Below are 10,579 nucleotides of genomic sequence, written 5' to 3'. Positions count from 1 at the left end.
TACTTTTTTAAAGAAGGTATTTTATTTACTAACACAGGAATACGTTCTGAATAGAGAAGTAGCAAAATTAAATAGCAGCAGTTCTATCTAATCATCCTTGAGAAAATGCTATTCTGTTTTGTGTTCTTGAAGTTTGAACTCAGAGTCTGACACCTGCTAGGGAAGTGCTTGACACTGAGCTACCCCAAAGTTTTCATTCAAGATCTGATGAAATTCCCCACACTAGAAACCGTTTTCTCTTTCATCTCAAGAAGCAAGTAAATTCACCTTATTGGAAAACGGGTCAGCAGTCTTTGCTACAGACAGCCATGGTCGTTTAGTGCAGAGGCCGCCATTCTCCTACATCACTTATGTCACATCTCCAGTCTCCAGTAGCCTAGTGCTCACTTTTCCCACGAACACCGTGCTGTGCTGTTCTCTCTGGCCCCTGTTCAGTCAGTGCGGTGCATTCTTCTAAAGAGCAGTATCAGGGTGGACACACAATGATGGGCGACATCATGCCCCAGCTCCACACCATTCCCGCCCCTCTGCTGTGCACAGCCTTTCATTGATTTCAGAAGGAAGATTCACCTTTCCCTGAGTGTGCATAGAAATAATCCTCACAAGATGGTAGGACCAGCCTTTCAAAAGCCCCACACAGGAAAACCTGCAAGGTGGGCATTTCATCAGCAGAGCTCAGCCCTAAAGGCTGAGAATCTCAGACTTTGGTGAACTCCTTGATTCTGGATGGTCCTGCCCCCTTTACAAATATCTCGTATTCTCGGCTTGGAATTCTTTTGCTGATAGATTGGGAAGAGTCCACAGTGAACAAGAGAGCAGATGGATCCCCTGGTCATCACAAGTAGGTCAGTGTGCTCAGCCTGTACGGGTTCCTCAGAGAAATCTGATGTCCACTGAGTGAGGCTTGCATTTGAGCCTCTGCTGTGTACATGTCACAATTTCCTGTGTTCTGCTCTTGGTGGAAGAAGCATTTTTGTTTTTGTTGCTGTTGTTTGTGGGGCTTGATCTTGGATCCTTGAGCTTTTCTGCTCAAGGCTAGTGCTCTATTGCTTGATCAGCAGCGCCACTTCCGGTTTTCTGGTGGTTAATTAGAGATGAGTCTCACAGATTTTCCTGGCCTGGGTTGGCTTTGAACCGTGATCCTCAGATCTCAGCCTCCTGAGTAGGTAGAATTACAGGTGTGAGCCACTGGCACATGGCTGTGACAGCAATTCTTATAAACTATTAACAAAAGAGTCATGATTCTGGGTGTCAGTGGCTTCATGCCTGTAATCCTAGCTACTGAAGAGTCGGAGATCCGAGGACAGAGGTTCAAAGCCAACCCAGAAAGTGTATGAGACATCTCCAATAAACCACTCAGAAAACCAGAAGTGGTACTGTGGCTCAAGTAGTAGAGCGCTCACCTTGAGCTGAGACAGCACCCAGACCCAAATTCAAGTCCCCAAACCACCACCACCAACAACAAAAAGTCATGATCATGATATACAGCTCAGGCTGCCCTGAAACTCACTATCTACTGGAATTACAGCAGGAAGCACTGCACTTGAAAGCAGGCCTGAACCCCTTGGGAGCAATTTCATGTCACCCTCATGCTTACATTCAGTGGGGACTGACTGAGCCCTGAAGGCCATTCCTAGATTGATGGCACCCTGTTACACTCCCTGGCAGGCCTTCTTTTGTGAGTGAAGCCTATGATGGATAGTCAAGGTGGAACTTCAGCTGGATATCTTGCTACATTTATCACACACATCCCATTATCCACATTCTGCCTCTCCTTGGTGTGTCTTGAGGTGGCGCACAAGGTGCTTGTTCTGTCTGAATACCTTCCCACACTCAGTGCACTGGTAGGGCTTCAAATCCATGTGGATGGTGCGGTGGACTATGAGGTTGGAGTGGGAAGCAAAGGCTTTGCCACAGTCTGGGCACACGTATGGCTTCTCCCCAGTGTGCGTCCTGCGGTGGCGCACGAGCGTTGCTTTCTGCGTGAATGTTTTGCCACACTGGGTGCAGCAGTATGGCCTCGCCCCAGTGTGTACCACCTGGTGCTTAGTGAGGTCCTTGCGACTGGTGAACGCCTTTCCACACGTGTCACACACAAATGGCCTCTCCCCGGTGTGTGTCCTGCGATGTATGACAAGGCTGGAGGACTGACGGTACGCCTTCCCACACACAGAGCACCTGTAAGGCTTCTGGTCGCTGTGCACTGTCTGGTGTTTGCTCAGCTCACCACGCGTGCAGAAGGCCTTGGCACACAAGCCACACACATATGGCCTCTCCACAGTGTGTGTCCTCTTGTGGCACACGAGGCCAGATTTCTGAAGGAATGCCTTCCCGCACGTGGCACAGCAATACGGCCTTGCCCTAGCATGCGTCCTCCAATGCATGGTGAGGCTGGAGTCCTGGCTGAACGACTTGCCACACTCTCGGCACTTGTAAGGCTTTTCCTGAATACGTGCTTTGGGTGTACATGTGCGTAAGGGAGAACATATCAGAACATCATCACAAGCATGGGCAATGTGAGTGTTCCCACTGGAGGGGCTTCCCTGAGGGCAGGACATGGGGGCCCCTGCGAGGGCGGACTTCTCCAGCTCAGTCCTCACCCCTGGCCCTTCACACAGGTACGGTGGGAGCCTGCGCAGGTGCTTCTGGAGGGGCCGTCCCAGCCACGGGCTTGTGGGCTGCTTCCCTGCGTGACCCCCACCCTCCTGCACTCCTCTGCCACTGCCCTCTTTGTGGACCACAAGCACCTCTTTAGCAAGGCCTTGAGCACCACTCCACTCACACTCACGTGGAGCCTTCTGGATTTCCTCGCAGGAAAACTCATCAGTGCCTCCGTCCTCACGACTTTGGGCTATTTTTCCTCTATAGCTGCCGGCATGAGGTAGTAATTCTTTAACTATATATTTAGGAGAGGTACCTGGAAGATACAAAGTTCCATTCTGATTACTCACATAGTTAAGTATTTCATGCTAAAGGAGAGAATGCTATAGAAAATAATTACACAGGCACAGAAAAGCCATGAGAACTCTGAGCACAGAAAATCCAATATGTAGGAACTCAAAAGGATTAGGATTAGCTGGGCTCCCTGGCTCACGCCTCTAATCCTAACTACTCAGAAGTCTGAGATCTAAGGATCACTGTTCCAAGCCAGCCCAAGCAGAACACTCCCTGAGACTCTTATCTCCAATAAACCATTAGAAAACCAAAAGTGGTGCTGTGGCTCAAGTGATAGAGCGCTGGCCTTGAGCTGAAAAGTTCAGGGAAAGCCCCAGGCCCAGAGTTCAAACCCCACCACCAACAAAAAAAAAAGGGTGGGGGGTAAAGATGGCTCAGTTGTAGAGTGCTTGCCTTGTATGCATGAAGCCCTGAGTTCCTCAGCACCACATAAGCAGAAAAAGCTGGAAGTGGCGCTGTGGGTCAAGTGATAGAGCACTAGCCTTGAGCTGAAGAGCTAAGGGACAGCACCCAGGACAAACTTCAGGCCCCAGGACCAAAAAAAAAAAAAAAAAAAAAAAAACTGGGGCTGGAAGGTGGCTCAGTGGTAGAGTGCTTGCCTTGCTTGCATGAAGCCCTGCTTGCATTCCTCAGTACCACATAAGAAGAAAAAGCCAAAAGTGGTGCTGTGTCTCAAGTGGTAGAGTACTAACCTTGAGCTGAAGAGCTCAAGGACAGCCACCAGGCCCAGAATTCAGCCCCACAACCAATCAAAGAAAAAAATTACAGCTGGGCATTGGCAGCTCACACCTGTAATCCTAGTTACTCAGGAGGCTGAAATGTGAGGATCAGGGTTCAAAGCCAGCCTGGGCAGGAAAGTACGTGAGACTCTTATTTCTAATATTTCACCAGAAAACTGGAAATGGCACTGTGGCTAAAGTGGTAGAGTGCTGGCCTTGAGCTGCAGAGCTTAACGACATCAACCAGGCCAAGTTCAAGCCCCACGACCAAAACAAACAAACAAAAACATCTGTTTTTAAAAAGGCACAAAATATAAGAAGTGGAATGTTCAGCCATAGCTCTAGGGGGTGCATCTGAAGGAAATGAAGTCAGAGAATAAAAGAGACACTTCGTTACTGCACACCCACAATTAGCTGGAGAGCCAGCCTAGAGCATGTCAATGGACACAGGAAATGCAGTGGAGACACAGAATGGCATATTACTCTGCAGGACAGCGCACAAGTGGGGACATTCTAAAGTCCTTTAGGGCTCACAGCAGAGACACTTTGGTTTTCCACAGAAAACTTCCACTCAGGTGCTAGAAAGATGGCTCAGTGGTAGAGCTCTTGCCTTGCATGCATGAGGCCCTGGGTTCGATTCCTCAGCACCACATAAGAAAAAAGAAAAAAGCCGAAGTGGTGCTGTGGCTCAAGTGGTAGAGTGCTAGCCTTGAGCTGAAGAGCTGAGGAACAGCGCCCAGGCCCAGAGTTCAGGCCCCACAACTGGACCTTCCCCCCCCCCCAAAAAAAAAGAAAAAGAAAAAAGAAAACTTCCACTCATGCCCAAGTTCCCCAGCTCCAACTCTGCACATCTGAGCTCTTACCTGTGTTCTCACCTTTGGTGCCTTCCCAACCACTCGGCTCTCCTGGAGTTTTCACATGGTTCTGTGCTACCCAGGGCTCCTCCTCGAGCTCCAATGGCAAAATCACACTCACGTTGGGAGGAGAGACTCCTGTTTATAGAAAGACAATGTGCTGTGGCCTTTCCAGAATCCCCAGTTCCACACTCATGGGAAAAGGGAGCATCACACATGGATGCAAAATACAGTTCACACATTCAGCAGACTGCCTCCATCTGAACACTTCAGAGAACACTTTAATGTGCAGACCACACACAACAACTACTGAGTCAGAAGAACTAATAAATGGATACAAAGTCTGCCGTGGGCTGAGTGTGTGGGATCTGTGTATAATCCCAGCACTTAGAGGATCAGTGGCAAGTTCAAGCACAGCCAGGGCTACAAAGAGGGAACTTTTCTCAAAAAAAAATTATGAGGAAGAGAAAGAGGAATAGGGGAGGAGGGGAAGAAAGGAAGGACTGCCATAGTGCTTGATATGTAGCTCAGTGATAATTGGACCTGCCTAGCAGGTACAAAGATCTAGAGAGAGAGGGAAAGGAAAATGAGAAGAGTGGAGAAAAGGAGAGAAGAAGGTGAAGGGAAAAAAGGAACAAAGGAGAACAGTAGACAAGCCTGCAAAAGCTAACATGCACAGGTGCTCACTTAAGCTGTGGGACACAGGATGCAGGACAAAAGAAGGTTATTAAAGTCCGGAGGCCACGTTAGCATGTTTCTGTCCCTGAGTTGGTGGAGCTTTAGGTCTAGTCAAGGAACATGGGGCTCTCCAGGCAGCACTCAGGGGAAACCAAGGCCAAGAGTAAAACTCCCGACTTGTGCAAGGAAGGGAGGGGTGCTCACCCACAAACACCAGGTTCCTGTAGGTGTCCAGCATGACGTCCCTGTACAGACCGCGCTGAGCCGGGGTCAGGCATCGCCACTCCTTCCAGGTGAAATCCACCGCCACATCCTCAAATGTCAACTGTCCACAAGGAGAAAATCCAAAAGCATTTCATACACATCCATACTCAGAAAAAGTATTACATGGAATTATAATCAATGCCTACCATGACAAAGCATCAACACACCAGGGAAACTTCAGGATTTTACAATTTGTAAAAGTTCTTTGATTTGACACCCAAAGCAAAAAAAAAAATCAATCAAACAAACAAAAACGACATGGAATTGTACATCCCAGCATTCTTCAGAGTTAGTGGGGAAGTATGATGAGCACGCCTAGAATCCTAACCAGTCCAGGAGCCCAAGATCTTAGGATCAGGGTTCAAAGCCTACTGGAACAGAAAAGTTCATGAGCATCTTTCCTCCAATGGACTACCAAAAAGGCCAGAAGTGGAGCTGTGACTCAAGTGGTAGAACAGCAGCCTTGGGCAAAAGTGCTCAGGACAGCACCTAGGCCCTGAATTCAAGATGCAGGACTGGGTGCTTGGTGAAGAGGGGGACCAAAAGCTGAAAAGAAAACCAGCAGAGAGATTTCAGCAAGCACACAGAAACACTTGGTGGGTGATGCTGTTCTGTGCCCACACCCAGTGGAGGGGACAGGGCTGAGGGAAGGCGTGGGGGACATGAACACACATGGCAGGCAGGCAAGCACCAGCACACTCAGCCCAGGCCAGCTCTGTGCACAGGAAGGAGACAGCACACAGCTTTACCTGAGTCACAGCCGCCATCCCTGCTCCTTGTCTTTCCTCTTCCTCCTCAGGTAATACCACTTTCCAGAAGTCAGTCCTGAGTGCTGAAAATATCCAGTTTAGTGCTCACACCCAACATGCACTCCTTGTGTTCCAGCCCTAGCCCAGGGAGGACCTCACCGTGGGGAAGATGGTCCTGTTCTCCCCACTCATGGGGTGATGGGGAATGCTGGTCCTGGGAATGGAACTCAGGAACTGGGCCCTGTGCCTGAGCTTGTTTATTCAAGGCTGGTGCTCTACCACTTGAGCCACAGCTCCACTCTTGTTTTTGGCGGTTAATTGAAGCTAAGATTCTCCTGGAGGGGTTGAAGCACCACAGCTCCTGAGCAAAAAAAACATCAGATACCAAGTTTGAGTCCCAGTCTATAATCTAAAAACAACAACAAATGTATGGGACTTTCCTGTCCAGGCTGACTTCAAACCTCCATCCACATATCTCAGCCTCCTGAGTGGCTAGGCTTACAACCATGGGCCCTGCTCCTCTCCTTGTAACCCATGACCCCTCTTTCCCATAGACCAAATAAATGCCTTTGCACACTGCAAATCTTTCTCCTCTCCTTCTATTCAGAAGTGCTCCCACATTTCCTGCACCGCACCACCTATGTGATGTCTTGGATCCTAGAGATGGAGATTCTGAACTTGTCTCTCTGCTTTCCTCTCTGCTGTTCCCTTTGTGGCTTTTGCTCCTTCCACAGATTCTTTGCAAGGCCTTCAGCGCACTCTCTACTTTGCCACCAGCTGTGGGGGCTCGCTCTCCTTTTCCTGTTTTCCTGATTTCTTGTCATTCTTTCCTCCTGATGATCTTTTGCCATTCCCACAGCCCCAGGTACAGGTCTGGTGTAAGGAGGCAGGCCCCAGGTTGCCACTTCCCCACTCCGAGGCTGGCCTGGGGTAGGCTGAGGAAGGGCCAACGCAGGGGAGGGTGGGCCGGGTCTTAGGACCACAGAGATCAGCGATGGGGGAGCTTGGCCAGGGACCGAGCCAGGCCCGCCGGGACCCGGGGCCGGCCTGAGATGGGGACCAGGGGTCGGGGCCCGATGTGGGGGTGGAGCCGACGGTCGGGGCCGCGGGGGTCGCCGCGTGGGCAAGGCTGGGAGTTGGGGCCAGGCCGGGGGTTGAGGAAGGGACAGTGCAGGTACAGGGGGTTCGCGGATGGTACGGGGATGGAAATTCGGGGCTGGAGGGCCGTGGCTGGGACCTTTGTCTGGATGTCTTGGCCTGGGGCCTGGAGGCCGGGGTCTGGGGCTGGAGCGGGTCCCAGAACCCGGGCCGGGCCCCGAAGGTCTAGACGTGGGGCCAAGGGTAGGGGTCGAACAGGAGCTGAGAGGAGCTGGGACCGCGCCCACCCCGCCCTCGCCCCGCGGTGCGCAGGGTCCCGGGGACGCCGTGGTCCGGGCGCCACGGCCGGCGGTCAGCGAGGACCGGCCGGCGACCCAGGCCGCTGGGCAGGAGGGCCGCGCGGGGCCTCCGGGACCCCACCCAGTCGTGGGGGCTGCGGACACTGGGACGCAGACTTACTCTTGCCAGAGGGATTTGTGAACTCCCTGTCATGCCAGCAGCTTTCTGGTCTGAGGGAAGCTGCGCGCGCAGCGAGCCAGGAGGGCGGGCTCGGAGGGCGTGGCAATCGGGGTGAGGCTAGGAAGGGCCAATGGAAAAGTGGGAATAGGTGCCGCCAGAAGGAAACCCAACCCACTGGACCAGTGCTGGGAGGGGTGGGGGACGGGAAGGCGGGGCGATAACAAGACTGGTCTGGGCCAGAGAGCGAGTGGGCGGGGCCTACCTGGAGTGACAGTGGTAAAGAGCTGGAGCCAGGGGAGACTCCAGGCCTCTGAAGAGGCTACTAAGGCAGGGGCTGGGTGCAGAGGCCGGGGGCTGAGTCAAGAGTGCTGAGGCGGCCGGTTGCTGGGGTGCAGAGTCAGTGTGCTGAAGAGAGAAGAGTTGATGGGAGAGAGGAGATAAGCTGAAGGAGGGAGAAAAGAAAGGGAAAGAGAAGCAGATGGGGAGGAGAGCAGAAGGGAGGGGCGCGAGGGATAGACGAGATGATAGAGGTAAGATCAAAGGGAGCAGAACAGAGAGGGAAGAAGAGAGAAGAGAGAAAAAGGACCAGAAAGGGTGTGAGAGGAGAGCTGCTACAGGGGAGAGGAGAAAGAAGGAAAGAGACAGAAGAGACAAGAGGGGAGAGGAGGAAGAGAAAAGTGAGCAAAGAAGAGAGAGGACAGAAGGTGGCAGCAGAGAGAGAGAACAGAGGTGACAGAGCAGGACATAGAGAGGAGAGGAGCCAGGAGAGAGGGAAGAGAAAAGGGAGAGAGGAGGGAGCAGAGAGAGTGGGGAGGAAAAGGGAATGGAAGGAGTAAGAACAGAAGGGAGAGAAAAAGCAGAGCAGGTCCATACGCATCTGCAGGACACGGGCCCAGTGGGGTTCTGAGATTAGAGATGAATGTGAACAATTCCGTTGTTTAGACGTCATTTGCACAGAATGCCATGGGCCTAGAAGGGACCATGTCTCATGAGGAAATCCAAGCACAGAGATAGGGTGCACATCCAGTCTATGTGGAAGTTAGATCAACAGTACAAGTGGACATGGTAAATTACACAGGATGCCAGACATCATCCACACACCCCAACTCAGACTAAAGGAGGATCCCCTTAGGGGAGGAAATCAATGGTGGAGCTTGTTTATTTTTTGGTCAGTCATGGGGCTTAAACTCTGATCCTGGGCACCACTTTTGGTTTTCTGGTGGTTTATTGGACATAAAGAGTCCCAGACTTTCCTGCTTGGGCTTTTTTTTTTTTTTTTTTTTTGGTTGATCGTGGGGCTTGAACTCTGGGCTTGGGCACTGTCCCTTAGCTCTTCAGCTCAAGGCTAGGTAGGGCACTACGGCCTGAGCCACAGCACCACTTCCTGTTTTCTGGTGGTTTATTGGAGATAACTCTCATGGTCTTTCCTGCCCGGGCTGGCTTTGAACTGTGATCCTCAGATCTCAGCCTCCTGAGTAGCTAGGATTACAGGCGTGAGGCCACCAGTGCCTGGCTTGGGCCAACTTTCAACTGCAATCATATCCCAGCCTGCTTGAGTAGCTAACATTATAGGCATCAACTACTGGTCTGGTGCCCATCTTTCTCTGGACATTTAAATTTATATTTACCAAAATGAATTCCAAAGGGCTGGGAAGGTGGCTCAGTGGTTGAGTGCTTGCCTCACATGCAAGTCCTGGGTTTGATTGCTCAGGACCACATAAGCAGAAAAGCCGCCAGAAGTGGTGCTGTAGATCAAGTGGTAGAGCACTAGCCTTGAGCTGAACAGCTGAGGGGACAGCGCCCAGGCCAATTTCATGCCCCCTGATGGACAAAAAAAACATGGAGAGACAATCACTTTATGCAACAGGGTTACTGTAGCATATACAATGAGAGCCCCAGGGCTGGGAAGGTGGCTTAGTGGTAGAGCGCTTGCCTTGCATGCATGAGGCCCTGGGTTCGATTCCTCAGCACCACATAAGAAAAAAGAAAAAAGCCGGAAGTGACGCTGTGGCTCAAGTGGTAGAGCGCTAGCCTTGAGCTGAAGAGCTGAGGGACAGCGCCCAGGCCCAGAGTTCAGGCCCCACGACCGGACGCAAAAAAAACAAAAAACAAAAAAAACAATGAGAGCCCCAACAGTAGCTGAACTAATATCATTTCTGGTTCAGTCCAAGGGCTTGAACTCAAGAGCGTGGGAACTGTCCCTGAGCTTCTTTGGCTCAAGGCAACTGCCCTACCACCACAACTGCACTTTATGGATATTTCTTTTTTTTTGTTGGTCATGGTCCTGAACTCTGGGTCTGGGCACTGTCCCTCAGCTCAAGGCGAGCACTCTACCACTTGAGCCACAGCACCACTTCTGACTTTTTCTGCTTATATGGTGCTCAGGAATCAAACCAGGGCCGCATGCACACAAGGCAAGCACTCTACCACTGGGCCACCTTCCCAGCACTTATGGCTATTTCTGAGTAATTAATTGGAGATAAGAGTCTTACAGACAGGCTGGCTTTGAACTGGGATCCTCAGATCTCAGCCTCCAGAGTAGCTAGGATTACAGGCACCCAGCTGAACTTATATCTTCATTGCAGCATTGAATCACAAGACACAGGGACACACACCAAAACAGATAGATGGAGAAAACACTTCCATGGGACAACATCTTGAAGATAAAATGTGACTACATCCAATCAAGCACTGAAGAAACATTCCCTATCCAGGATGCAATGAAGGTAGAAATATCAAATAAGAGAATAGAATTTTTTTCTGGTGGGGTTGGTATTTGTGGACATTTTCCCCATATAGTCTT

General features: G+C 51.0%; 1 protein-coding gene across 7 annotated transcripts; it reads right to left on the bottom strand.

Moving 5' to 3' along the window:
• LOC138812717 (zinc finger protein 347-like) lies at positions 1-10,525 on the bottom strand. Of its 7 annotated transcripts, none has more exons than XM_070000820.1 (7): positions 9,405-10,525; positions 6,379-6,580; positions 6,220-6,302; positions 5,411-5,531; positions 4,538-4,666; positions 2,783-2,917; positions 1-2,455 (listed from the first exon to the last, which is right to left on the bottom strand). In XM_070000820.1, exons 1-7 carry the CDS (start codon positions 9,615-9,617, stop codon positions 1,755-1,757), a joined length of 1,584 nt encoding a protein of 527 aa, XP_069856921.1. In that variant the 5' UTR covers positions 9,618-10,525; the 3' UTR covers positions 1-1,754. The 7 variants fall into 7 exon arrangements, with proteins under 7 accessions (XP_069856921.1, XP_069856922.1, XP_069856918.1 ...); XM_070000821.1 differs by adding an exon at positions 8,039-8,181 and having other exon boundaries at positions 1-2,917; positions 10,269-10,525; XM_070000817.1 differs by having other exon boundaries at positions 1-2,917.
• Between the last annotated feature and the right edge of the window lie 54 nt (positions 10,526-10,579).

Source organism: Dipodomys merriami, unplaced genomic scaffold, assembly GCF_024711535.1.
Source record: "Dipodomys merriami isolate MVZ:Mamm:240054 unplaced genomic scaffold, mDipMer1.0.p SCAF_57, whole genome shotgun sequence".
NCBI lineage: Eukaryota > Metazoa > Chordata > Mammalia > Rodentia > Heteromyidae > Dipodomys > Dipodomys merriami.
Note: the sequence above shows the minus strand (reverse complement) of the source record. Positions and strands in the feature narration are given on the sequence as shown.

Bases quoted from the DNA above. Each gene is read 5' to 3' on its own strand.
- LOC138812717 (XM_070000817.1), bottom strand. From the start codon at position 9,617: ATGTTTTTTTTGTCCATCAGGGGGCATGAAATTGGCCTGGGCGCTGTC. The intron at 4,667-5,410 runs GTGAGCACCCCT...TTCTATAAACAG, and splicing joins CAGGAACCTGGTGTTTGTGG to GAGTCTCTCCTCCCAACGTG. The intron at 2,918-4,537 runs GTAAGAGCTCAG...TGTATCTTCCAG, and splicing joins CACCAAAGGTGAGAACACAG to GTACCTCTCCTAAATATATA.